The 25,209-nt window shown below is 54.0% G+C and overlaps 9 protein-coding genes across 9 annotated transcripts; 4 read left to right on the plus strand and 5 right to left on the minus strand.

The window, feature by feature from the left end:
* Positions 1 to 395: 395 nt before the first annotated feature.
* Positions 396 to 2,243, plus strand: BGZ61DRAFT_351407 (serine hydroxymethyltransferase-domain-containing protein; the record flags this gene model as incomplete). Its single annotated transcript, XM_046240327.1, has 5 exons — positions 396 to 515; positions 594 to 650; positions 720 to 813; positions 872 to 1,009; positions 1,096 to 2,243. The coding sequence occupies 5 exons, from the start codon at positions 396 to 398 to the stop codon at positions 2,241 to 2,243; spliced, it is 1,557 nt and encodes a 518-aa protein (XP_046105029.1).
* A 398-nt stretch (positions 2,244 to 2,641) lies between these two features.
* On the minus strand, positions 2,642 to 5,455 carry BGZ61DRAFT_351101 (uncharacterized protein; the record flags this gene model as incomplete). Its single annotated transcript, XM_046240306.1, has 2 exons — positions 2,642 to 4,486; positions 4,517 to 5,455. 2 exons carry the CDS (start codon positions 5,453 to 5,455, stop codon positions 2,642 to 2,644), a joined length of 2,784 nt encoding a protein of 927 aa, XP_046105030.1.
* Positions 5,456 to 7,822: 2,367 nt separating this feature from the next.
* On the plus strand, positions 7,823 to 11,053 carry BGZ61DRAFT_493912 (WD40-repeat-containing domain protein; the record flags this gene model as incomplete). The annotated part of the gene is made up of 5 exons (XM_046250708.1): positions 7,823 to 8,078; positions 8,138 to 8,795; positions 9,894 to 10,020; positions 10,103 to 10,420; positions 10,628 to 11,053. The coding sequence occupies 5 exons, from the start codon at positions 7,823 to 7,825 to the stop codon at positions 11,051 to 11,053; spliced, it is 1,785 nt and encodes a 594-aa protein (XP_046105031.1).
* Positions 11,054 to 11,684: 631 nt separating this feature from the next.
* On the minus strand, positions 11,685 to 13,261 carry BGZ61DRAFT_451759 (OST3/OST6 family protein). The gene is made up of 4 exons (XM_046245861.1): positions 12,802 to 13,261; positions 12,635 to 12,735; positions 12,225 to 12,580; positions 11,685 to 12,172 (listed from the first exon to the last, which is right to left on the minus strand). The coding sequence occupies exons 1-4, from the start codon at positions 13,150 to 13,152 to the stop codon at positions 11,988 to 11,990; spliced, it is 993 nt and encodes a 330-aa protein (XP_046105032.1). The 5' UTR covers positions 13,153 to 13,261; the 3' UTR covers positions 11,685 to 11,987.
* Positions 13,262 to 13,448: 187 nt separating this feature from the next.
* Positions 13,449 to 15,881, plus strand: BGZ61DRAFT_420209 (uncharacterized protein). Its single transcript, XM_046243474.1, has 3 exons — positions 13,449 to 13,635; positions 13,700 to 13,984; positions 14,088 to 15,881. The coding sequence occupies exons 1-3, from the start codon at positions 13,615 to 13,617 to the stop codon at positions 15,420 to 15,422; spliced, it is 1,641 nt and encodes a 546-aa protein (XP_046105033.1). The 5' UTR covers positions 13,449 to 13,614; the 3' UTR covers positions 15,423 to 15,881.
* A 172-nt stretch (positions 15,882 to 16,053) lies between these two features.
* On the plus strand, positions 16,054 to 17,565 carry BGZ61DRAFT_351916 (FtsJ-like methyltransferase-domain-containing protein; the record flags this gene model as incomplete). Its single annotated transcript, XM_046240377.1, has 7 exons — positions 16,054 to 16,266; positions 16,329 to 16,382; positions 16,438 to 16,464; positions 16,550 to 16,807; positions 16,932 to 17,060; positions 17,143 to 17,291; positions 17,487 to 17,565. The coding sequence occupies 7 exons, from the start codon at positions 16,054 to 16,056 to the stop codon at positions 17,563 to 17,565; spliced, it is 909 nt and encodes a 302-aa protein (XP_046105034.1).
* On the minus strand, positions 17,399 to 18,606 carry BGZ61DRAFT_241515 (ribosomal protein L18e/L15P). The gene is made up of 4 exons (XM_046238352.1): positions 18,501 to 18,606; positions 18,242 to 18,346; positions 17,806 to 18,173; positions 17,399 to 17,752 (listed from the first exon to the last, which is right to left on the minus strand). The coding sequence occupies exons 1-4, from the start codon at positions 18,502 to 18,504 to the stop codon at positions 17,675 to 17,677; spliced, it is 555 nt and encodes a 184-aa protein (XP_046105035.1). The 5' UTR covers positions 18,505 to 18,606; the 3' UTR covers positions 17,399 to 17,674.
* A 555-nt stretch (positions 18,607 to 19,161) lies between these two features.
* On the minus strand, positions 19,162 to 20,832 carry BGZ61DRAFT_241587 (mitochondrial carrier domain-containing protein). Its single transcript, XM_046238353.1, has 5 exons — positions 20,585 to 20,832; positions 20,155 to 20,493; positions 19,829 to 20,104; positions 19,637 to 19,773; positions 19,162 to 19,588 (listed from the first exon to the last, which is right to left on the minus strand). The coding sequence occupies exons 1-5, from the start codon at positions 20,591 to 20,593 to the stop codon at positions 19,348 to 19,350; spliced, it is 1,002 nt and encodes a 333-aa protein (XP_046105036.1). The 5' UTR covers positions 20,594 to 20,832; the 3' UTR covers positions 19,162 to 19,347.
* Positions 20,833 to 21,935: 1,103 nt separating this feature from the next.
* On the minus strand, positions 21,936 to 23,614 carry BGZ61DRAFT_451805 (uncharacterized protein). The gene is made up of 5 exons (XM_046245862.1): positions 23,408 to 23,614; positions 22,946 to 23,002; positions 22,785 to 22,884; positions 22,515 to 22,732; positions 21,936 to 22,460 (listed from the first exon to the last, which is right to left on the minus strand). The coding sequence occupies exons 1-5, from the start codon at positions 23,488 to 23,490 to the stop codon at positions 22,271 to 22,273; spliced, it is 648 nt and encodes a 215-aa protein (XP_046105037.1). The 5' UTR covers positions 23,491 to 23,614; the 3' UTR covers positions 21,936 to 22,270.
* Between the last annotated feature and the right edge of the window lie 1,595 nt (positions 23,615 to 25,209).

Consider the following 25,209-nt stretch of genomic DNA (forward strand, 5'->3'; position numbering starts at 1 on the left):
GCTCCGGAGGTGCTGAATTGGTGCACGGGATTGTACTTAGTCCAACCCCAAAAGGGCTCCACTGAAGCGAGGAGTCCAGGCTATCTCTCAGCCTTCCCCTCCCCGCCAGTGCTACCGCGCCCACTAATTGACAATTGGACCTAGAACTCATCCACCTTGATCTCCGCCAACCATCTCCTCCTCCTCCGCTAACTTAGTCCGCCCACCCATCTCGTCCGTCAATGACGTCCTGAGTGAGCTGGTCCTGCTGCACGCACAACTGTCGCCTCTCCATTGCTTCGCTTCCGTCGTTTTCCTCGTTGTGATACCCTTTCTTCGTCTCCTTCGTTCCCCTAACCGCCGTATTCCCCGCTGCTCCCCTCCGTCAGTCCGGCCCATCCTCTCCACACCACGCCATGTCTCTCGCTGGCGTGCGAGGCACCTCGCGTGTGCTGCGCGGCCTTGCGAGGCCCGTTGCCGTCACCACCACGTGCGCGCGGGCCTCGTCCTCTTTGAGCCTCGATGGTCAGCAACAGGTCCGTTGTTGTCCAATTGATTCCAGTGCTGTCTTGTCCCTGTGAATCCCAGTCCTGACGTCGTCATTTTCTCTGTAGTTGCTCTCAGCCCACCTCGACAAGGCTGACCCCGCCGTCTTCGACATCATCGAAAAGGTCCGTCTTGGAGCCCCCCTCGAGCTCACCCACTCAGTAGCCGGGATCTGTGTCTGACCTCTGGTATAGGAGAAAAATCGCCAGAAACATTTCATCAACCTGATTCCCTCCGAAAACTTTACCTCCCAGGCTGTTCTAGATGCGCTTGGCAGTGTAATGCAGAGTGAGCCCGTAACCAGACATCAACCCACACAGCAACGGCTAACCTTTCCCTCAACCAGACAAGTACTCGGAGGGTTATCCAGGTGCCCGTTACTACGGCGGAAATGAGTTCATCGATCAAGCCGAGCTTCTCTGCCAACATCGCGCCCTCGAGGCCTTCAGCCTTGACTCCAAGGCCTGGGGCGTCAATGTCCAAGGTCAGTAGCCTTCCCACGCTTGCACGTCGCTGCTTGTCTATACACCCCCCATTCACTCAACGTAAGTGGCTAACGTAATACACCAGCTCTCTCCGGTGCCCCCGCGAACCTCTACGTCTACTCTGCCTTGTTGAACACCCACGACCGGCTAATGGGCCTCGACCTACCCCACGGCGGTCATCTTTCGCACGGATATCAGACCCCAACCAAGAAGATATCAGCAATCTCCAAATACTTCGAGACGGTGCCCTACCGCCTAGACGAGTCTACCGGTTACATCGACTACAATAAGCTCGAGGAGATGGCCACCATCTACAGGCCAAAGATCATCGTCGCCGGCGCCAGTGCCTACAGTCGCCTTATCGACTATCAACGCATGCGAGAAATTTGCGACAAGGTCAATGCCTACCTCCTTGCAGACATTGCCCATATATCAGGCATGGTGGCCGCCAAGGTCCTTCCTGGCCCCTTTGCCTTTGCCGACATCGTCACAACCACAAGCCACAAGAGCTTACGAGGTCCCCGGGGGGCCATGATCTTCTACCGAAAAGGCGTCCGGAAACAAAACCCCAAGACGAAAGAGGATGAACTCTACAACCTCGAGGGGCCAATCAATAGCTCCGTCTTCCCCGGCCACCAGGGCGGTCCTCACAACCACACTATCACTGCCCTCGCTGTTGCGTTGAAACAAACCCAAAGCCCTGATTTCCACGCCTATCAATCCAAGGTTCTAGCCAATGCAAAGGCATTTGCTAAAAGGCTGAGCGAGCCCAAGGGCAAGGGCGGCCTCGGATATCAGCTCGTCAGCGGTGGCACTGACAACCATCTAGTCTTGGCCGACCTCAAACCACAAGGCATTGATGGAAGCCGAGTTGAGCGTGTGCTAGAGCTGGTCGGGGTCGCTGCGAACAAGAACACCGTCCCTGGAGACCGCTCGGCCCTTGTCCCTGGTGGTCTTCGCATGGGAACTCCAGCTATGACCACCAGAGGCTTTAACGAGGACGACTTTGTCCGCGTCGCGGATGTCGTAGACCGGGCCGTGACCATTACCACCCGTATCGACAAGGCTGCTCGGAAAGCGGCGGAGGAGAAGGGCGAGAAGAACCCCGGCAGGCTCAAGCTATTTATGGAGCATCTCGGTAACGGCGAGTCGGAGCCAGAGATTGTACAGCTGAGGAGCGAGGTCGAGGACTGGGTTGGCACATACCCTTTGCCGTGGGATACTTCACGTTGAGGCGTATTGTGAGCTCGATTCATTTCGACGGAACAATGAGAACGATAAGCCTGCGAGCAGGCCATCGAATTATGTGATTAATTGAGCCTAGGGTATGGGGAGCTGCGGGATATGAAGGCCCCATCAGGATCCCCTCCAATGGTTTGCCTTTGATATATATGATCTTGGCTTGGTTGTAAATGAAGGAAGGTCGCAGTTTACCGCACAATTCCCCATGAAAAATAGCCCCGGGTCGTTTACATGTATATTTGCTTATTGTATTTAAGCGCCAATCCCATTCATTGCCAAAAAGCCGATCAGACTCAATCATGGTATATGATCATCTAGTCGGCAGTGGTATCGCTAATGCGCCCAAGGCAAATAACCCAACAGACATCGTAAATGCAACAGATCCACCATCAACCGCTACTCGCTGTCTGCTCAGTGGACTGGGTCTTCGGCTCCTTTCCCAAGATCTTGCATGTACTTGGCCTCTCCACCAGCTTTTCGTAGTATTTCTTCAGGCTGCGAAGGCTGTCTAAGACCTCGATCCCCGACTTCTCACACAGGGCGTGCAGGACTGGCCAAACAACATAGTCTACCAGCGACAGCTCCAGACCAGCGAGGAAACCCTCTTCAACTTCGTCGGCGAAATTGTCCCATATGGAAAGTTCTTGCATCAGGGGTTTTAGATCAACCATATCTATACTCTGTTTATCTGAGCTTTCATCGTCTGAAAGTGGGCGGGAAAACGAGTGCCACTTGTCCAGCAAGCCAAGGCCTTGTTGGAAGCGGGTGAACTGGGTTGCCAGTTCGGTGGCACTCCGTGGGGCGGTTCCGGGTTTGCTGGCGCCATAGCGTGCATCGAGGTACAACATGATTGCGAGGTCACCTTGGACAACTGACGAGTCCTTGTCGACGAATTTGATTGAGGGGCCAGGTGAGTTGACAGTTCCTTTTGCATAGTTGATGCCAAACTCGGCCATCATGAGGGCGATGCGGTTGTTGACGAGAGTATCATTAGAAAAGAAGAGACGAGGTGCGTTGCTCATATGCAGCACGTCGAAACCCTTGCCGTAATGGGCGTCCCAGTCAAACTCGGTTGCATGATTCTCCGTGCCAAATGCCTTGAGCATCTCGACCGCCTCGGGGGTCTGGCCATTGATAACGGCATGGCCCTCCTCACGGGTCTTGCCAGTGGCACCCTGGCCCCAGATGAGGGACCCATCGCGATCTAGGAAGGTTCCTATCTGGCGGAAGGTTAGAGAGATGCGGCCGGTGTCGTACGCCAGCTCAGCGGCCGACTTTTCCTTCGAGGAACGCTTGTCTTGGCGTATGGCGTGCAGCCACTTCATGTTGCTCTTCAGTCCCAGTCGACACAGAGAGTTATGTGGCAGTTGAGCACGCTGGCTCTGGCGCTTCGACTCGGGTGCTGGAGGGTCGGTCCTTGAGGGGTCCTTATCGAGCCTCTTGGTCCTAAATACCATGGTGCGCTCGGCGCCGAGACTGACATTGGCAATGTATGAGCCCTTGACGATATCCAGGGTTTTGTCGCTATGTTCAGAAATGTAGTCGGTGCCATCGCGGTAAAACTGTATCAGGACATGATTCAGTGGGTGACCAAGGTGCTTCTCCGTAGCGGTTTTGATGGCAAGGACGGTCGGAGAGAATGGCATCAGTGGAGGAGACGCGTCGCTTGGATGGCGGTAGACTGGCATGCTGCCGTCGTCTGCAACCTGGCCCTGGACGGCGACCAGTCGTGGAACTTCGCCGCCCTGATGCATCATGTGGCGCCATTGGACTTCGTCTTTCAACTTGGAAAAGAAGCTGTCGGCCAGAGTATCTGGCAGGACATCCTTGATGATATGGGTGTCGCCCTCACAAAGACCCTTTTGCAGGAAATGGCCGTCGTCGGGTTGTGGTTCAACTTTAGTTGCGTCCATGTCCGCTTTCTCTATGGAGGGAGACTCTAGAGTTGGGTTTGGTGTAGATGCTGGTGTAGGGCCAGGATTTGGACTTGATGTAGATTCTGGAGTTGGCGCCTTGTCTTTACAGGGAGATTGGTGAGACGAGTGCTCTTCATTGTGCTCGGAAACATGGACGGCGACGGCGACGGCATCTTTAATAACTGCGGCATCCTTAACGACAACAGCAGCATCGCCGGTATTCAAGGTCTGTGCTGCGTCTGTGGCTTTTGACGTGTCGGTGCCAGTGTCTTCTTCGGTCTTCGATTCTGCCTCAAGGGCGGGCTCATGACTCTCAACCTCCTCTGGTGGCTTGGTGGTAGACGCAACTGTGCATGTCGTCGACGCCTTTGACTGGGGCTGAGTCGCCTTGTTAGCGGGGCTGGGCGAATCCGAAGCCAGTCGCAGGCCTGTCATATTCTTGACAATTTCAGGCGTCAGACTCTTCTTGCGACGGGCGTCTTGGTCTGCGCTTGCGCCTCGCGGAGGTTCTAGGCGCTTCGATGACGGCCTTCCGTCCGACTTGTCTGACTCCTTTGCAGCCTTGGATCCGGGCTGCATAGTTTCCATGACCTCCTCGTAAGACGCAATCTCACACCCCGTGAGCTCAATCAGCGAATTGATGGCCTTGGCCTGCCTTACTTCGCTGCGGAACCCAGAGCAGTCGTGGACAACGGTGATGGCCATGCCGTGGCCTGCAGCATCCAGCGCGGTTGCATAGACGCCCACGTTGGTGAGGGAGCCGCAGATGAAGACTTCCATGACCATCTTGGCACGGAGGACACGCAGCAGCTGTGTCGATTGAAAGGCCGAGTAGTGCGTCTTGTTGAGTCTCAAATCCGTCTTCTGGGACGCTTCGTCGATGGCCGGGGCCATGTCGCAACCCGGAGACCCGGGCTTGACGCACGCGGGCTCCTCGTGGCTAAGAAAGGCCTCCGGGTCCGGTGGACCAGGTTCCTCAACAATCTCAATCTGCGGCACCTTACGCCGGCCCCGGGATGACGGCCGGACCTGGGGAGGACTGTTGTCGGTGGCGATAATCATTTCCGTGTCCGCAGGCTGGGGCGTGTCAAACTGTGACTGAACCCAGACGACGTCGCCGACAGCCCTAAAGGCGGTTGCCAGCTTGGCCGCACGGTCGACGAAGCCATCTGGCTCCAGCACCGGCAGAGCACCATCCTTTGAGATGAAGTCGTTCTGAAAGTCGACTCCAATAAAGGCCTTGCGGGTGGTGAGCTGGGGAAGAGCGGCGTGGTCAAAGGGAAACATGGTGACGTAGAAGGGGAGGTCAACAGGTTCAAATGGGCATCGGGGCCTTCTGTGAGATGAGAGGCTTAATCAGCAAGCGCCTTAGGGCTGAGAATGAGCTACGCTGAGATCGTGGTTGGGCAAAAATGCATCGTGATGCAGATCAGAGTCTGCGGTGTGCGTGTGTGCGCGCGTGTAGGGTAGACGGGGAATTCCGTGGATATTTGATGCGGAGGCGAACCGAAACTGGTGTGTCTATTGCAGCCAAATACTGTTGAAGAGTGTAGCGCTCAAGGTACTATTCTCAGGGCCTAGTGAGGACGGGAGCATAATAAAGACAAAGGCGGTGGGCCCAGATGGAGGGGAGAGGAGAGGAGGGGAAAGGAAGGGAGAGGAGGCCAGATGAGATCAACAAGCGTGACGGTGGGAAATAAAGAGAGGCAGAGCGTGTACTCAGAGTGGCTTCATGGGCTTCCCAAACTTGGGGCTGTTCTGCTGTGGGGAGACGAGGGCCAACAGCGAAGCCTATTCCCTGCAAATAGTTACATAGGTACACATGCTTCGTGCCCGATGAGGGCGTATTGACCCGTCTATATAGGCCGAGCACGTATATTCTCAGGGTATCGACTAGGTCTAGGTGACGCCTCATCACCATCCTTCGCCGGCGGCAGCATGCAGGAGAGCATGCCGACGCAGGACGACTGGTTGGATGTGATGCTAATGGTGGATCCTATGATTTCTCACACGCCGCCATGAACGGAGGTATGCCGCCCCCCCCCCCGAACGAGACCACGGAATTACAGATACGGGAGCAAGGTTCAGATGGGAAGCGAGTATGGTGGCGGCGTCAAAGCCACGGGAGCACCGTACTACTGCTCTAGACTATCGATGAGAAGGCCCATCTGTTCCATTTCAGGCCTGGCGACTCCGCAGTCACAGCTTTCGAAAGCATGTGATGAACTCACTCCGCAGTCTGCTGCCAGACGCCTCCAGATTGCAGTGACATATGCACACTAACTTGCCCTAATCGACGATATTCATTTCGGTAGTTGGGCATTGGGGCTGGAATTGCGACCAGGGCCGATGTTTCTCATTCGCCACAAGGTGCAAGGCCCAACCAACAACACCTTGGCTGTCTCGCCTCGGCGGTCCGGTTCCTGGCTAATAGTCAAGGCAGCATGGGAGTCACCGCTTTTTAGCCTGCTTCATGTTCAGGAGGGGACATTCAACCTCTGCTTCAGCCTGGCTATAACGACGGTACATGCACGTAGTAGGTAGTATTATGTTCAGTATTTATTTATTTGCCTGCCGGGATGTTGCTGACGATAGCTCGAGCTAGTTAGATCTGGTCGGCAGGACCTTCCCGTAACGCCAGGGGGTAAATTCTTTTGGATTCGGATTTGGCCTAGGGGTCTCCCCTCCCTCCTCCTTTCCCCATAGCCTATCGCAAACGAAAGCGCATGCAGTTGGTGGTACGTAGCAATTTCCTCCCTGCAGCATTGTCGATCATTTGATCTAGACTGGTCCGATCAATCTTTCTCTCACTAAACTTTGCTGATCTGTTGCAGATCACTCCGCCCTACCCTGAACCTCTGGTGCACATACGCGATAAGTCCCTTCCCTTTGGCACAAAGCTATTATGGGCTCGTGACTGTTCATACATGCGGGGTGATTATGTCTTAGCAATTCCATACTTCTTCAAGAACATATCTGGTGCTGATTGTTACATGTTTCTGAATCGCAAGTCTAATCTTTGGACGTTTTTTGGTATCTCCACAAGTGAAGACTTGCGGACGCTTTCCAAATGATCGCTGAACTACAAGTGAAAGGAGCGCCAATCCATGAACATCTACTACCCCGGGCATCAGCCGAAGTATAAATAGAGTACATCATTAATGTACGTGTTTAAAAATGACGTGTTTATGATGTTTTTTCATGTAGGACATTTTCCTGGCGAGGACCATACCCCAACCGACGAATACTTTGACACACTCATAGTGTACTCCAGGCAGCCAATAACTAATCAACCAAGCGACAATATCGACCCGTAATATCCGAGGTGATAAACACTACAATATGGAGATGTCATATTGCGTGCCATCGCATCGCTTTATGGATTAAACTTATTGAACAACAAGTGCGTCAGTGGAGCCGAAAGGCGCTGGTCCGCCCAAGCCCACTAGCCGAGGTTTTCCCACGTCATGCAACTTGACGCGCGCACTCGTCCTTCGCCATCAAGCAGCGTCAAGCAACCACATCTCACATCGCGATGCCATCTTGAAATCGCAACTCAACAGGCGCCACAGTGGACAAAACCCCGGATGCAGCTCCGTTGTCCCAGAACGACCACACTCGGATCCACACAACCCCCGCCAACACATCATTACCATGACGCCCAAACGAAGCCTCTCTCCAGCTGAGGATGTGCAGCCGAATCCGAAGCGCTCGCGGGTGGACTTTGACGTTTCGGAGATGGAAGATTTATTAGACGATGATTCAAGGGCAATCGAGTCGCTCGCTCCGACGCAACAATTCCAAGCTAGGTCCGGCATCCAGCGTTCAATCGCCATGGTCCTGAAGCACGACGGGTTCGAGTCCGCGAGTCCCGAAGCGCTGGAGAGCTTTACCGGGATGGTGGAAACATGTGAGTTCATGTTTGGCATTCTATTGACTGGCTAGTCTTTGACAATTTCATCATTCTAGACCTCGAAGGTATGATATCGGAAGCCAAAACTCTCGCTCTCGCTGCTCGCCGCGAACACCCCATTCCTTCCGATTTTGAACACATGCTACGGCGACATAACATCCGTCCATCTTCTCTGAAGCCCCATCTAAAGCACCCCATTCCGAAGGCGGACCTTACTCCCAAGTATGCCGATGCTTATCTGGAGGACGAGGACGCGTATACCACGCTGCCCCTCCTGGGCGAGGAACTCAGTGGACAGGCCGACAAGGACGAAAAGGAATTCATCCCGACATCGTTCCCCGACTTCCCTAGCAAGCACACATACAAGTTCACACCACAGGAGGACACCAATACCCGAGATTCCAAGAAGATCCGCGAGGAGGCTGCAAGGACCGCACAGCAGGGTGAAGATGCTCTCCGACGGCTAGTTCGAGCCTCTAAAATGCGCAAACAGAAGGAGGCTAAATTATTGGTTGAGCGCGACATCCATGGCAAGGAACGCTTCCGTCTATGGGAGTCAACCATGAAGCGCTTCATGGGCGTCGAGGGCCGAGGCGAGCACACCGACCTAGTGGAGATTGCAGACCACAGCATGATTGTCAATGGCGACATTCTCTTCCTGCGCAAAGAAGTCCCGCGCCTGGGCAAGAGATCCGCTGTTCTGGCGGGCAAGAAGTCCTTATGAGAGACTCCGTATCGTGGCAGGGATATCGGGACCAGCGGGACTGACCAACGACAAGTTTTGGATTTGGCGAAACTAAAGAACTGCCTTGTCGTTGGAAGCTAATCAATCTCATTACCAAGGAGAATCTGGGCATTGGGTTATTCGAGCTTAAGTTGCGATGTTTGGTAATGGCACAGCACCGGAGGGGGCAGAGAACACCATTCATGATACCCATGGAAATAGGCAATTGGGACTTACCCGGCGCATGGAGTATGGGCGTTTGTTTTTCAGCATGTTACCTCAGTAGACAAGGTCAGGACATGAGCATTACTTAAATGCAGAACTATTTGGCGTTTAGATCACAGGCAGGAGAGGCAAGGCGCGTGACGTTGTGGCATCTTCCTTGAATAAGCTCTGACTGGCTGCGGGCAGGCTCCTCAAATTCACCAACCTGCGTGAAGTTTAGAACTTACCTTTCTACCTATCCAAAGGCAGATGCATCTTCCTAGTACCTAACCACTTGGCTTCTCTCTCGCAACTCGGGAGGCTGAGGCGGAGTAACAAACGTACCCACTCACTATTTTCTGTGTGGCTGGTTCGCACGAGGCTGAGGAACCCGGAATAACTGGCTGGTACGTACCTCGCCTCTCACGAAAGCGGAGCCTAGATGCGAGGCCCTAATTTTTAACCCACACAAAAAATCCCAATTTCTATCGGCGAAGCTTCCAAGATCCGACCGGGCCTAGGTTTTGCAGGACAGCCCTTGACTCTAATATTTTCCTTTCCTCACGCACCTTGAACCTCTGCATCACCTCGTCACCGTTGCAATGGCCGAACAATTGATCCTCAAGGGCACTCTCGAGGGCCACGTACGTTGACCCCTTCCTTCCGTCTCGTCGCCGTCGGCGGGGGCATGGGCGTGCTCATGGGCACGTCGATGCCCCCCTCACGCGCACCGAAATGGAATCCTGATCTTGTGGACTGGATGCTGACGAATGTTTGCAGAATGGCTGGGTCACCAGCCTGGCCACCTCGATGGAGAAGTACGTCGAGCACCGCCATGCCTCGGTTCGAAATACATCGTGAACTCACTGACTGACTCACTGTAGCCCCAACATGCTCCTCTCTGCCAGCCGAGACAAGACTCTGATCATCTGGAACCTCACCCGCGATGAGACCCAGTACGGCTACCCCAAGCGATCGCTCAAGGGTCACTCCCACATCGTCTCCGACTGTGTACGTTTTCCCCAGCGCCCTGGGCGTGGAACAGGACGAATTTGGAAGAGAACAAGCGCTGATATGTTTTTGCTGGATACAGGTCATCTCCTCTGATGGTGCCTACGCTCTGTCCGCTTCTTGGGACAAGACCCTGCGCCTCTGGGAGCTCGCCACTGGCACCACCACTCGACGATTTGTCGGCCACACCAACGACGTCCTCTCCGTCTCCTTCTCTGCCGACAACCGACAGATCGTCTCTGGCTCTCGCGACCGAACAATCAAGCTGTGGAACACCCTCGGTGACTGCAAGTACACCATCAGCGAGAAGGGCCACACCGAGTGGGTCTCTTGCGTCCGATTCAGTCCCAACCCCCAGAACCCCGTCATTGTCTCCAGCGGCTGGGACAAGCTCGTCAAGGTATGTAAAACACGGAGCAATCCAAAACCAAATATTCGCTCCCCAGCCCTGTATGATGTTTGCAACCCAAGTATTTGCTACTTCAGAGCCTGTTTTGACAGGCCATGAGACCACCATTCACCATTGCCCTGACTCAGACCCCAATCACACATTCATTTCCCCAAAACATACTGTATCGTGGCAAACGATCTAACTGGAAATCTATAGGTTTGGGAGCTCTCGACTTGCAAGCTCCAGACTGACCACATCGGTCACACCGGATACATCAACACTGTCACCATCTCCCCTGACGGTTCTCTCTGCGCCTCCGGTGGCAAGGACGGTACCACCATGCTCTGGGATCTCAACGAGTCCAAGCACCTCTACTCCCTCAACGCCAACGATGAGATCCACGCTCTCGTCTTCTCCCCCAACCGATACTGGCTTTGCGCTGCTACTGCCAGCAGCATCATCATCTTCGACCTCGAGAAGAAGAGCAAGGTTGACGAGCTCAAGCCTGAGTTCACCTCTGTCGGCAAGAAGAGCCGGGAGCCCGAGTGTGTCAGCTTGGCCTGGTCCGCTGATGGCCAGACTCTGTTCGCTGGTTACACTGACAACGTCATCCGTGCCTGGGGTGTTATGTCCAGGGCGTAAATGCTCTCCACCTAAAAAAAAAGGTAGTGGTGACGGGGATGAAGGCGAGCGGATGAAGGTAGATCATTGGTGGGGCGTCAAATGGCTGGCTTCCTCGTTTGGTCTTTATTGATGCAAAGGAAGGGGGGGCGACTGAGATCTGACGAGGGCATGACGCATTTGCTGGCTAAGGCAGCCCCTGAAGGCACCGGGCATCATCCTTTTGTTCTCCAATAAAGAACTCGAGCTTTAAAATCCCGGCGGCGCTTCCGTGATCTGTTGTACCTGTCCCGTCCTTGCGTCCGTATCCAGGCATGACTGCATGTGAACGTAGTTTTTGTGATCTACACCCACTCTCATCAAGGGCAGTCATCTCTCTCTCAGACGGAACTGGCCGAGGTATCATGCCCCGGCAGCTACCGTGGCGCTTACGAATATTCCATCTCAAGGTATATAGTGTTTCTGGAAGGCCTCAGTCATTGGGCTTGTTTTTGGACAAGTCGGACGTGTCGCTGAGATTATATTAAGCAAAGACACAAGAGGAGGGCATCCTGGAGACATTCCCCTTTTTGTGAGGTGGAAATGGACTATTTGCGATCCATGGTTGAATCTCAAGCAGGACAGCTTTACTTTTGATGAACAACTTATCTTTCTCCAAGATCAAATTCTATCGTTGTATGTGCACGTCTAGAAATGCAGGCTTTTTTAAGCTGACGTGAGAGCGAAGCTGCTTTGCTTACTGAGCCAAAGTCTGTCCGTCCCAGTGTTGCGGTCAAACTTTTAAAAGAGTCATCCCAGTGAATATTGTACATGTGCGTCCTAGTTGTCGACTGACAACTGGCCCCCCTTCCACCGACCACCTGGTGCCACTTTGCTAAAACCGCGTTCATCCCGGTGGCTAAATGCCAGTCTTCCTCGCTACTGCCCACAAAAACTTGGCGTCTTTCTCATGCCTTTACATGAAAGGTGGCAGAGAGAATGGGTACCCACCATTCTTAATTCGGAAGACGCTGAGAAGGAAGCTGTAAACGAGAAAGAGGACACCGCCCCAAGCAATCACGGCGACTTGCTGCGTCTTCGAATCGGCGATACGAGGTACCTTGACTGCTAGTGAGATGGCACAGAAGGATAGGATACCATCTGGAAAAATGTTAGCCAAAGAGGGTGAGAAAGGAACCGGAGAATGCCGTACAAAGAGCAGCTACGATCTGCGTCTCCAAGCCGAACTGGCTCTGGAAGCCAGAGGCAACGTAGCTCACCCCACCACGTCCGTCGCCAGCGACATAGGGCACCTTGCGAATGTGGTTAAACATGTGTCCACTGGTGAAGAGAAGGATCGAGATCAGGCTGATGGAAGCCCAGATGTTGCGGTTCTGAATAATGGGCAGAACATAGGGTGACGCGGTCACCAGGGCAGTGCCGAGGCCGAGGACAATGGTGGTGGTGGTGATCCATCGCATCCAGTTGATCGGGCGCCTGACGGGTGGATGGGGTCGGTCGGGGAGGTGACGGGAGACCCAGGCATGGATCTGTTCGGCGGTAGGAGGGCTAATCATGGTTAGAGTCCCTGGTTGTGCGAGATGGGGTTGCTTTGGCACTCACCCGCTGGTAAAGTCAAATCGAAGGGGTTCTTGCACAGCGACGGCGTGGGGCCCGGCCGTCGGCTGGAAGAATAGGAGGACTGGGGCAGTTTGGAGGCCGAGCTGTGCAATGTCAGGACTACTTGTTTATGCACCAAAGCCGGTCCATCCTAGCTTCATGAAACTTACCGACAAGAATACATCTCTGCCATCAGTGAAATCCAAAGTCCCAAATATCATTCGCGAATCTCCGGACTTGTCGCCCTTGGACCAGCTCTTGCTGATGAGATCCCATTCCGGTTGGAACTCACGGCATAGCTGGCATCCGAACCTATTGTCTAAGGCAGTCAAAAGCACAGCGACGCTGTAATCGCGCGGCGCGCCGGTCAAGGACTTGTACGACGCATCGTTGAGCTTCACGGGCGAGGTGCTCTGCGCCTTGGCGTGGAATTCATCGAATCGTTCGGTGGCCGACTTCTTGGAGGCTACAGCGCCTGCGGTGAGCAGGACCAAAGAAAAGAGTGACGAGAAGATACGCATCGTAAGAGAGCACGAGCTGGTTGTGGGTTGGTAAAAGAGTAAGGGAAGTTGGCCAATTGGCCTCCAAGTTACTGCGTTGAGGTTGCCGGGAGCTAGTAATGGAGCTTCGCGTAAAGCTGAGGTGGCCTCTGAATCTGGAAACGGCCACCTTGACTTACCTAAGCTTACCGCTAGGTCCGGAGGAGGCGTCATCGAGGATGGGATCTGTCACGTGATAACAAAGGGTAGCTATGAGCGGCGCTAACCCAAATCCAGCACCATGTTTACTTCGAGCCAAAACACGGCTACTCTTGGTCCTTTGACATTCGTCCCACCTCATCCTCTTATGCGGCAGCATCAACGGACCCCGCCCTGGCACTCTCGATTATTCGTCGAGCCCACATCATCTTATATTGTTCCTCTGGGAGCTGGATCTTGGACTACTCTATTTACTCTTCTCAAATCTGGGTAGCATCTGACGACATGGGTGCGAAATCGGTCGAGGTAGGGGCATCTGATTTCCAACGGCAAGATGGTTACCACGGCCATGCTAATTTGACTCGCATAGCGTATGGCTCGGATTAGCGACCTCTCAATGGCCCACCAAGACAACATTCACCAGATTGATCTGGTCAACCGAGACGAGGAGGCCCGTCGCCTCAAGCTACGCCTCCTGTCTTTGCGGGATGAGAATGCCCTGTTGAAGGACAAAGTGTCTCAAAGAGACTCTCGTCTCAAACTCCTGGTCAGACAAGGAGATGATGTGCAGGCTGAGCTGGAAGAAGCAAGGGAGAACGCCAAGCTCCAGGATGCCAGGCTCAAGAAACAAACCAACGAATTGACAGCCCTCAAGGTAAACCAAGAGATGTCTGGCCACAATTGATAGACTAACTGGTAATCAGACCGAACTTGGCTCGCTAAATGGGTCCATGCAAGACTCCAGCAAAACCCTCCAGGAAAAGTTTGCCCTCGACCGAGAACTGAACCGAATTCGACCCGAGATCGAACATCTGAAATCACAACTCGCAAGTCACCAGGCAGTAGTTGCCGAGAAGCAAGACCTTCAGAGACAACTGAACTCCCTCGAAGTTGAACTGCAAAACGAAAAGCGATCCAAACAACGCCTCCAACAGAAGAGCGATACTGATGCTAGCGAGGATTGGAAGACACGCTTAGCGGCAATTGAGAAGAAGCACGCATCTGAGAGGAAGGAATGGGAAAAGACCAAGAAAGAGCATGAGCGAGAACTTCGAGAGGCTCAGGGCCAAAGCGAACGGCTGGAGGAACGAGTGTCAACGGTCAAATCAAAGTTGAAGAGTGTGCAGTCCGAGCTGAAGGATGCTCGAGACGAGCTTGAAAGGAGTCGCGCGGAACTCGAAGCCATGCGGAAGGCATCTCGAAAGGCCAATGACCAGCCCAAGAAGACAGTCACCATGAAGACACAGCCTGCCCGCAAGCGCCGAGTCAATGAGCTGAGTATGGAAGATATTAGCATCGGGACGCCCGGCCCGGACGAGGCTACGCTCAAGCGTCCGTTGAAGAAGCGTGCAGCCGAGCTCGCTTTGGTCGGAGAGAAGTCAACATTTTCCATCACGCCGTTCCTGAGCAGGACCAAGAACCTTCCTGATGAGTCCATGGACCTGCCGTCTCCGACGAATAAGCCCGCGGGTGTCCCGGAAGCAGTGATCGAGGAGGAGGAAGAAGAAGAGGAGGAGGAGGAGGAGAGGGAAGAAAAGGAAGAACCGCATCCCAGGTCTGACTCACATGTGTCAGATGAGCCAACCCAGGATGTATCGGTGGACAGCAAGCAGGCCACAGATTCCAAGGCACCCAAGCCGCGAGGTAGGCCGCGGAAGGCGCTGGATGATGCGCCGACGTTGAAAAAGAATATGCCGAGCTCGTCGGTGCAGAAGATGCGGACGCTACAGGCTAGCAGCAAAGCCGAGAAGGTCTTGGAGGAGTCGGAAGGTCTGGAGCAGGAGAATGGAGCAGTGAAAAGGACCAAAAAGGGACTGGGGCTCAAGACTAAAGGTGTCGAGTCACGACCTGGCAATACGAGTGTCCTGGAAGCAGATGGAAAGAAGAAGAAGCGCAAGATCTTGGGCAACAGCAGCAAGACACTATTTGACGACGATGAGGGCGAGATAGCACCCCTGCCTGCAAAGCCACAGCTGCTCGCCAACCGAAGGCTTAAGGCGACTTTGGGCGGCGTACCGAATGCCTTTGGTGGACGAACATTCTCACCACTGAAGAGGGATAGGCGAGGAGTCAATGCAAGCTTCCTGGCATGAGTAACAGGAGGGATTGAGACGATGGTTGGCGATACGGTTATATGGTCATGGGTTACGGTTGCATGGTCGGCGTTTGGGATTGAGGTTTTGGAGTTATTTCTCTTGCAGGTTTGCATTTGAATTGAATTGAATTGAATTGAGAGAATCAAACAAAGAGTCTAATACGAGTCGTAATATGGCAGAATGTTTCCACAGTGCAACCGATTCAGTTGACAGACGTCTGTATCTTCCAGTGGACGTGATGTCAGAGCGGATGGCTGCCCGATGTTTTCCATTGTCGCCCTGCTACACACGCCACCAACTACAGCAAGGCCCATCCACCAATCTCAGAATGTAGGCAGACGAGTATGTAATGGCGTTTATATTGCGCCTGCTTGTTGAGTCCTGGCAGATTGCATCCAGTGGGTACGTTTTACAGTGGTACTTCGTATGGTATTGCATAGTCCCCAGCTTGTATCGGAAAAAAAGAAAAAAGTCCTAGCTTCCACCTCACGAACGTCAATCCGCGCGTATTTACTCAACGCCGAGGGCGAGGTGTCTTTTTTTTCATCTTTCCTTTCTGTATCTACCGCCGAAACGCAATCATATTGGGCCCGGGACTCTTCTCTTTGCCGGATATTGATTTTGCGTCATGATTCCCCGACCAGCCGCGCGCCTCACACGCCTCTTGCGCTCGTCCAGTCTTCCCGGTGCGTCAACGTACTCACCCGAGTTGCTAGCAGCATGGCATGCGCGCTCAGCCGCGTCAACGTCGCGCTGGAAGCAACGACAGGGGCGCGATTCGTTTGCCAGGGATGCAAAGGTGCAGGGGCTGAAAAGCCGGGCCGCGTTTAAGCTGCTGGAGGTATGTTGTGATGTTGGCGGTAGCGTTGACGCCAGTTGTTGCGCGCGCTGACGAGCTGGGAGATGGATGCCAAGTACAGAATCTTTAAGGGGAACGGGCAGACAGTAGTTGATTTGGTGAGTCTCGCTCGAACAGCAAGTATATGGAATCGCCGAGCTCATCTAGGCACAGGGCTACGCTCCAGGGAGTTGGTCTCAGGTACGGTGGCCTTGACTCTCGTGCACATGCGAGATGTCACTCGCTCCCCCCCTTTGTGGCGCATTCATTCATTCATCTGTTCTAGGTTGCAATGGAGAGAACGCGCCCTCATGGCCGTGTCATCGGTATCGATCTCATCCCGGCCCAGCCTCCACGCGGCGTCACCACCTTCCAGGGAGACTTCCTCTCTCCCAACGTGCAGGCCATGGTCAAGGCCTTCATCGTCGATTCATATCAACGCCAGCCGTTTCCACCAGACGACCAAGACTCTGAAAATTCGTCGGACGATGTCGACGGAGAAGACGTTGATCGGCCCAGCTACATTGATATGGAGCGTCATGCCGTCTCATCTCCGGATTCATCAGCGCCGACCTCAGATGCCTCTTCCAAGCGTCTTGTAGATGTTTGTCGACTCCCTCCCCCTCTGTTGTCGCCTGCCTAAATACAATTTCTAATTCGCTGCCCAGGTCGTCTTGAGTGACATGTCAGCACCCTGGGAGCAAACATCTGGTTTCAATGTGAACACCTTGAGTAATCCCTATCATAGGCTCATGAACACGAGTGGCAATACCTTCCGGGACCACGCTGGTAGCATGGTGAGTACAACCACAAACCCAAGCCTCTCTTTGCCCCATAAAACGAGCGTTCTGGGGTGACATCGGGCCATTTGTTGGATAGGATCTTTGCGCTGCGGCCCTGCAATTTGCGAGCGACACTCTGAAAGCTGGCGGGCACTTTGTTTGCAAATTCTATCAGGGATCCGAGGACAAACTTCTGGAGAAGAAGTTGAAATCCATGTTCGCCAAGGTGTATAGAGAGAAACCTGAGTCTTCGAGGAAGGTAAGAGTCCCACGATCGATTACTGGCCAGGAGCAACTGTGACTGACTTTCAACACTATATAGGAGAGCAAAGAGGCATTCTTTGTTGCACTGCGGAGGAAAGGCCACGCCACTGTACAATTAGACCCATAATGCTAATCGAAAAATAATTCGCACATTCGTTGAGAAATTGCAATGTCGAGGGTGTATGTCACGAACATCGTTCCAATCATGACGGCAGCAGTGCGCGAGAATTTCTTTGTAGAATTTTGTGATACCTAGCCACGCCAATTCCATGCAAGACCCATTTGCAAACCGAATGCCGGTATCAATTGCCTGATATACTGGCCGGAACTCCTCCCGAGGCCAATCATTTTCGTCACAACCTCCCTTAGACCTTGAAACCACGCGAGCGTCTTCGGCCACGGGCACGCTCGAACTTGCGGCCCTTGGACTCGACATAGGGTTTCTGCGAGGCAAGTCAGACGGCGTTAAAATCGCAAAATGGCAAAGGCCACGTACCTTGTTCGAGTGGGGACCGAAACCGAAGTGCTTGACAGCCTCACGGGCGTTCTTGGGACCACGGAGGATCAGGGTGTTGCTGCCAGTGGGGGCACGGAGAGCAAGCTGGTCCAGGGTGATGGCCTCACCACCGGCGGCGATGATGCGAGCACGGGCAGTGGCGGTGAATCGCAGGGCAGCGACGGTGGTCTTGGGGAACTGCAGGAGGCGGTTGTCGTCGGTGACGGTGGCGACAACGACGACGGTTCGCTTCTCGTCCTCCTTGTTAAGGTTGGCCACAATGCGGGACAACGAAACGGGAGGTCGGTTGATCTTGGACGTGAAAAGACGTCGGAGAACGACCTTGTTGAAGGAAGAGTCGGTTCGGCCTAGAATTTGCACAACAATGTTAATTGGCTGTCGGCGGCTCGATGGGTACGCCTGGGACGGAACGTACGGGCCAGGAAGCGGTAGAGCTTCACCAAGAGCTTAAGGTAGACATTGTCGCTCTTGGGGGCAGTGCGGTGCGTGCCCTTGACGTGGTGGCGGTCGAGATCGATACCTGTAGGGTGAAGCCTTCGTCAGCCATTTGATTCAAGCATGCTCAAGAGCGGCAACGCTGTCTTGCGGGAACAAGATGGTGCCTTAATCGCAGAGAGAAGCCTGGGGCTTCTCTCTACTCGCATACAGAGTCTGAGCTGAAAAACTTCACGTACCCATGGCGGCGGTTGTCGCTGTGAAATTTGGCGATGATGGGGTGGTGTTGCGGCTGGCCTTCCTTCACCTTTTCGAAAAAAATCAAGGGCGTGAGGTGAGTGGGACCTGCCTACCACAGGACCGGGCAGTTCCTAGAGCGGTCAGCTGCGGCAATTAGGGCATAGCATCAACCCAACTATATTGGGACTAGTCACATTTCGACTTGGAATGGAAGGACGCTGATCACCTGACTACCGGCTAAATAGGTACCTTACCTAGGTGGGTCAGGAAGGTGCCCAGGCCACCGAGCCACACCGGGTACACCGAAATCGACCATCCCGTCGCGGTTCAACCCACCAGTCTGTACATCGAGGAAGAGTGGACTTGTCAACAAGGGTGGGGTTCCCACGAAGAAGAAATCTTGAGGAATGTATTCAACATATTCTTCGAAGGCATGCCCATCGGCGCCTTCGACATTGTGATTCTTGAATCTTGATACTTCTGTGATGTCCGCGATTCTGTTGGTGGTATTGTCCTCTAACAAAATACTAGGAACGACCAAAATGATGATATAGCGCTGGCAACGATGCTCATCTATTGTTAAAAGATACCTATATATCCATCATATCGCGCCGGAATAGAGTTGCCATGTCTTCTCTTGAATAGTGCGTAACCTTGTTAACCACGTCTGCGCTTCCTGCGCCGATCTAACATCCCACTGTTGTAGTCCCCCGTCGTTGTAGACCTTCATTGTTGTAACTTCACACCGTCGCTCTTGTCCCAGATTTCCTTTTGTCGAGTAGCCAATTCTTCCCATGCCCAGCCTAGCGCACCGTCCAATATGCTATTGTCACAAACTCATACATGTCACAGGGAGTGAGGTTCGGCGTCCGGTCTCAAGTTGACCAGGAAGTCGCGAGTCATTTCGAAACTCAGCCAACTTGACGCCATGCTGGGGGCGACTTTGAGAAGGTTAGGAACGATGCCTTTGTAGAGACCCTTTATTCCCTCATTAAGCACAATCACACGGATGGCATCTGGTACAGATTTGTACTGATAGCCCATGCCTGACATGGTGTTGATCTGAAATCGTCGACGAAGCACATCACTATGATTGCCGTTAGAAAGGCTTCGCAGTAGTCATGCTATTACTCACAAAGGGTATGTGCAAGTTTGCGCCACCGCACCGGAAATGGCACCAGCGAGCAGTTTTCGGGTGGCATTGGGATTCTGCTCTCCCTCTGGAGTCAAGTACTTTCGAACCGACTCATACACCATGAAATTGAGGCCAACCTGAGTTCTTGTGTCAATGGCGAAAGTGACAGGCGTAAGGGTGTACGTGACTTACATAGGGCGCGACACCAGCTACGGTTGGGATGATGCCTCTGTATAGTGCAGTCACACCACCTTCAGTCTTATACATGCGTACCAGGGTGGTCCACATGCCAGGTAGTTTGTCAGGTCTGTCCCCTAGCTCGGCAAAACTCGCTGACTGGATGGAGAGTCGAGTCCGTACAATGTCTAGGGGATATGTGAGGAAGACAGAGGTAATTCCCGCGATGCCGCCGCATATAAGGCGCTTGAAAGGTGATAAATCAGCACCCGGGGATATTTCAAAGAAGGTCTGCCAAAATATTAGTAGAGACGGTGTGCGGGAGGGGCATGTGTACATGCCCGTTTATAGAAGTTGTAGCTGCTGAACTGAACGGCCGAGTATGGGACAATGCGGATGCAGTTGGTGCCATTGCCGCGCATAAAGCCCCTCCAGCCCTCCTCTCTCCACATCTTAGCGAGGGCCTGTCCGACGGAAAGTTTGTAGGCATCTCGTCCGACGCTCTGTATCTGCATGAGAATTTTGAGGCGCTCCAGAGGCGAGACGACAGTTCGGGACACGGCACCCGCGATGCCGCCGGCGCAGAATGCGGCAACGACGGGTTGGGAGACGCCGTCTCGGAGCTGTTCGAGGCGCCTTTCGGTCGCGGTTGGTGGTGAATTGACCATCTCTGGCTCCGACTGTCGAATGTCAATGGTGTTGTCTGGGGTGGGAGACAAACAAGGGCGAGCGGGAGCAGGGGCGAGCGTAGCATTAAGGGGTTGGACGTACGGCAGACATAGTGGCAGATGGGGATATCGCGTCGTGTCCTAGGACTCAATTGGATCCGAACAAGGCTGCTGCACCGAGTATATGACCTTGATTCCTGGTCGGTCCTGGACTTGTCGCATCAAGGAAGCGGCCAGGACTGCCGGGAAGGTCGAGCGGCGGCCGGCGAGCTCGAGGGGTCCGCTGCTCCTAAGTGTTCTCAATCGTCCTACGGTGACTCGGCGAGGCGTGGTGACTTCGAAGAGGGCGATGATATGCCGGGACTAGGAGACAGGAGGCAGTCGGCAACCATCGGGGGAGAACCGGGATGCTTCTGCGCCGGAGCTGACGACGATGGTGCGCGGGCGTGCGGCGGCTGGCTGGCCGATTCGCGACGTCGACAGCAGCGGTCGCCTTTAATGGTGCTCGTGGAAGTGTTGGAGAGGTAGACGGCCCATGGAGACGGTGCGGTGTGGTTAGTAAAGGAGCGGGATGGAGCGCGTGGACCGGCGATGCGGATGACTTCGGGGCGCGCGTGGTCCCGGTATTCCCTCGCTTCGGAGATGGCTTTGGTGGGGTCGTGGCTTGGACGATCTGAGCCGACCGTCTCAGCTTCTCAGACGAGTGGTGGCGGCCGACTGCTGGTCAAACAAAGCAGTACAGTAGATGCAATAAGTACACGGCGTACTTAGAGCTGTGACTGAAGCATCATATCCTCATTGCGAAGGCATGGAAGCGGTGTTTCTGTGGATCGAATACCGGAAGCTTTTCAGCGCTGTCGATGGTTTCGGCTACCATACCTTGGGTGAGCTCAAAGCTGGAGGTGGCTGTGCTAGGTGCTAGGGGCGAACGGTACGTACTTTTTACATGGGTTCCTGGGTTCCTGGGTTTCTGGGTTTATGGGGTACCCAGGTGGCTAAAACTCGATGCTGTACATCGTACCTACAGTGGTGGGCCATCTGTGGCGTCAGGTCAGTGTGCAAGGCTGAAGCTTCATCTGTTCTAGGCCAGGCTCGTCTGACAGGACACCAAGATCATATATCATGATGTGGCAACAATTCTGTTGGTTCTGATGATTAGACGCGGTGCGAAATGACCTCGTGCCAATGGCCTCGTTGCCAGCTGTGCAAGGTACCGGACCAGAGGAAAGGGCCTACTTATCGGGTCACGGAGCTTCGGTACCTTTCATAGCGCGCATTCACTAGAGGTCATGTTGGTTGGCTTGGAAGTCCAACATCACACCACCACCGCCGTACCAAATCCCCATCGTGACCTCCCGCACGCACGACAGCGAGAAATGTGAGGGAGCCGTACAATTCGCACTCGCCTCATGGGATGGACAAATTATCACGGTAGAAGCGCAGCAACAAGAGTATTAAGAACCAGAGCGTCGTCGATTTATCATCCTTGTGACACCTTTTACGATCAACTGTCTAAACTACCCGTGAAATGTGTACTTCCATATGAAACACGTCCCGCCAAATACCATCAATCTCGCAAAGAAAAAAGGGCACCACGACCGACCTCGCGACTCCTGGGTAATTCTACGTGGCCACACATCTGGTCGGGCCATCAAGTCGGTGCTAGAGATATTGCGCATGTTAAGAGAGAGGAAAAAAAGCCACGTCCGAGTCAGAAAGCAGAAACTTTTCCTTAAAACTTGGCCTACGACCGATGGACGTTTCCAGCCTTGCGAATAATGAACCTGGATCATTCGGCAACGTCGAGATCATCGTGAGCTGGAGGAGGAGGGCTGTCTTGGGCTGCGTTCTGGTTAGCAATGGCGAACCGCGTGATGCCCGAATAAATACGATACGTACGCTTTCGCTCTTCACCGTTGGTTCCATTCTCCCTTCGCTCGCGGTCATCACGGTCATCCTTAGAATCACGCTCGCGATCGCTGGGCAAGATATTAGAACTATGGCCAGGATGACGAGTGTGGGAATGTACATACCGATGGTCAGGGCTACGAGAACGATCCCGGTCACGACGGCCGCCTTCGCGATCATAGTCGCGATCGCGGTCCCGGCGCTCATCCTTGCGCGGTGAGTACTCGCGGGTGCTGCGACGGGGAGATGGGGAGCGTCCACGCCGGGGAGAGCGGGCACCACGGCGATCACGGTCCCGGCCAGACTCAAATCGCCACGAGGCAGAAGGAGGCGTGCGGGCCCACTGGTTTCGATGTTAGTCTGCTGTTGGTGTAGAGACGTCGGCACTACTGTACCTCAATCTTTAGAATGTCATCACGGCCAATGCGTTTATTGTGCATCTCATGGTAGGCATCGTCGGCATCGCGTCGATCCTCGTATTCGACAAAGGCAAAGCTGATGGGAAGACACGTCAGCAAGAGGGCTTGGGGGAAGGAACTGGGTAGATGTTACTCACAGTCGGCTAGAGGTTGACCTTGGTGCAGGGATGTCACAGCGGACAAGACGTCCGTAGCTATAAGAGACATGGTTAGCATGTGGCAGAAGCACAATCACCCAACAAATCGCCAATGGGGCCCCCTTTTCAGCATGGCATAGCATGCGCAGTCTCGCGCCGATGCTTGAGAGCTAGTGGTCGACTCGAACGAAAAGCGGTTGCGAAGCGAACGAGCGGACTCATCGACAGACGGGAGAAGGTAAGGGGGAGGCAAGGCTGGGGGGCGTGGGCGCGTGCGAGTGCGGAAACGAGAACGAGGACGGGCGAGGGCGAGTGCGACGAAGACGGCGAGGTGTAAAGCTAAGGGCTCGAGGTCTCCGGGGTTCTCTCGCCGTGGACGCGATGTGGACGTGGGCGCGGGCGAGGACGAGGGCGTGGACGAGGGCGAGGGCGAGGGCGTGGGCGTGGACGAGGTTGACATACCGTTCGAACTCGTAGGCGAGGTCGCGAGCGCGGGTGCCGTGGCTGAAGCCGGTCACGTAGAGGGTTTGGCCACCGCGAGACATGGTGGCAGTGCTCGGGACAGTGTTATGGGGCGATTGAAAGAGGAGAGAACTGATGCAGCAATTCCGAAAAGCTTGATAGGGAAAGGGTAGAGTGATGGGGCGATGATGGGTAGGCGGTAGTTAGTCGCAAAGTTGATCGTGAGGTCACGGGCAGGCATGGGAAAGTTTTGACCCGGCGCCGAATTGCTGACATAATACATTTCGCGCCTTGACCACCATGGCCCTGCCCCTGCCCATTGCGAAACCAAGCCCACCATTGTTTCGACTGTGTTAGCGAGAGATCAAAGAATGAATGAGAATCAGGTATAATGATTATGGCGTGGATAATTATCCTCCTCCTGAATCAGGCCACTAGAGCCTGCGACACCGTAATATAATCCGCTGAGCGCGTCGTGTTTAAATAGAGCATCGCTGTTTTCAAATTTCCTGCCATCAGTCGTGCTTTCGCGCATAACCACCCTCCTTCCCCAGGCTATGAATCCTACCTTACGATTAAATACGCACGTTCTTGGCAATCTCCTTTACTTACGACTTTCTTTTTTATTACGAACGCAGCTTTCGATTGGAAGAATACTTAGATATACTACTTCGACAATATGGAAGGTATTGGCACCTAAGCTCGAATAGTAGTAATACTGCAAACGCGGGTGTAGGACTACATCGTTGGTACCGCGACCTCAAACTCGATTCACAGGCGAGTTTATAACGTTAATAATTTAAGTAGATAGTCACGGGATATCCGTGGATCCTTTGATTGCCCGCTTTTCGAAGGCGAACCCCTTCCCTCGGGCGGCCCCGGCGCGCGCGCGCATTCGGGCGTAACGACAGATCCGGGGCTCATGACTTATCGGAGCGCTCGGAAACATCGGTATGACGGTGTGGGGCGTGCTGGCCACAGAGGTATGATTCAATGCATGAGGTCACTGGATTTGATTGTCGACTAACTCGAAGAGCATCGGTCCCGCAGTTCTTTATCTTCCCGGTCTTGTCAGCCATCATCATTTTGTCAGCGCCTCTACACATGAATGCTGTGGGATAGTACACTATGAAGCTTACGGGACACGCTGCGGCCTCAAACAAAGTCTTGGCGGCAGCTTTAGGACAGAGATGCATGGGCTGACAATGATGACAATGATGACGATGGCGATAATGATAGATGATAAAGAACAGTGCTACTAGGTGAGGCTGCTCTCTGTCTTCCGGGCTGCCCGGTCCCCGCAAACTGGGTTCAAGGTCCAAGGCACGGCATCCTCGGTCACTGTATGGTTTCTTAATACTCCGTGGTCCTTAGGTATCTAGAGCTGACCACATGCTTCGACGCCTATCGTTCCGCCTGGACCGAGCAAGGCCGGTGATGTAAGAGAAGCGGCACATATTTTAACGCCCTCGTCTCCTCTGCCGGTTGCCCTCATCAAGGCCCTGTCACTTCTCGTTCTGCTATTACCTCAACTTCCAGCCCCGCCTAATAAGCATACCGGCAGCTTACTTATTCTGTTCTTCTTACACTACCGCGACTGAGGAAACCGCACCCTTTCAATTGGGAGCCGACCTATCTATCCCGTTGACAACCAGATAGTTCTCCTAGCCCCCCACGGCAATGGCCTCTTCTCGCAAGCCCGGGACTGCCCCGCTTTCCGGCTCCGGCGGGACTGGCTCCGGACCTGCCCCGCCGCCGGCCCGTCACCCGGGGGGTAGGTCCCTTGCGGACGCCCTGCGCGC

Source organism: Ilyonectria robusta, assembly GCF_021365365.1.
Source record: "Ilyonectria robusta strain PMI_751 chromosome Unknown BGZ61scaffold_9, whole genome shotgun sequence".
In the NCBI taxonomy this organism is placed as follows: Eukaryota; Fungi; Ascomycota; class Sordariomycetes; order Hypocreales; family Nectriaceae; genus Ilyonectria; species Ilyonectria robusta.

Excerpts from the sequence above, each read along its gene's own strand:
- BGZ61DRAFT_451805 (XM_046245862.1), bottom strand. The coding sequence starts at position 23,490 with ATGTCTCGCGGTGGCCAAACCCTCTACGTGACCGGCTTCAGCCACGGC. Across the intron at positions 22,885-22,945 it reads AGGTCAACCTCTAGCCGACT|CTTTGCCTTTGTCGAATACG; the intron begins GTGAGTAACATC and ends TCTTCCCATCAG. Across the intron at positions 22,733-22,784 it reads ATGACATTCTAAAGATTGAG|TGGGCCCGCACGCCTCCTTC; the intron begins GTACAGTAGTGC and ends CATCGAAACCAG.
- BGZ61DRAFT_241515 (XM_046238352.1), bottom strand. Across the intron at positions 18,174-18,241 it reads GCTCTACCGCTTCCTGGCCC|GCCGAACCGACTCTTCCTTC; the intron begins GTACGTTCCGTC and ends TGCAAATTCTAG. Across the intron at positions 17,753-17,805 it reads TCGGTCCCCACTCGAACAAG|AAACCCTATGTCGAGTCCAA; the intron begins GTACGTGGCCTT and ends CTTGCCTCGCAG.
- BGZ61DRAFT_451759 (XM_046245861.1), bottom strand. The coding sequence starts at position 13,152 with ATGCGTATCTTCTCGTCACTCTTTTCTTTGGTCCTGCTCACCGCAGGC. Across the intron at positions 12,581-12,634 it reads CGATTTGACTTTACCAGCGG|CCCTCCTACCGCCGAACAGA; the intron begins GTGAGTGCCAAA and ends AACCATGATTAG. Across the intron at positions 12,173-12,224 it reads GCAGATCGTAGCTGCTCTTT|ATGGTATCCTATCCTTCTGT; the intron begins GTACGGCATTCT and ends ACATTTTTCCAG.
- BGZ61DRAFT_420209 (XM_046243474.1), top strand. The coding sequence starts at position 13,615 with ATGGGTGCGAAATCGGTCGAG. Across the intron at positions 13,636-13,699 it reads TGGGTGCGAAATCGGTCGAG|CGTATGGCTCGGATTAGCGA; the intron begins GTAGGGGCATCT and ends TGACTCGCATAG. Across the intron at positions 13,985-14,087 it reads ACGAATTGACAGCCCTCAAG|GAAAAGTTTGCCCTCGACCG; the intron begins GTAAACCAAGAG and ends AAAACCCTCCAG.
- BGZ61DRAFT_241587 (XM_046238353.1), bottom strand. Across the intron at positions 20,105-20,154 it reads GCTACAACTTCTATAAACGG|ACCTTCTTTGAAATATCCCC; the intron begins GCATGTACACAT and ends ATATTTTGGCAG. Across the intron at positions 19,589-19,636 it reads CAAACTTGCACATACCCTTT|TGATGTGCTTCGTCGACGAT; the intron begins GTGAGTAATAGC and ends CGGCAATCATAG.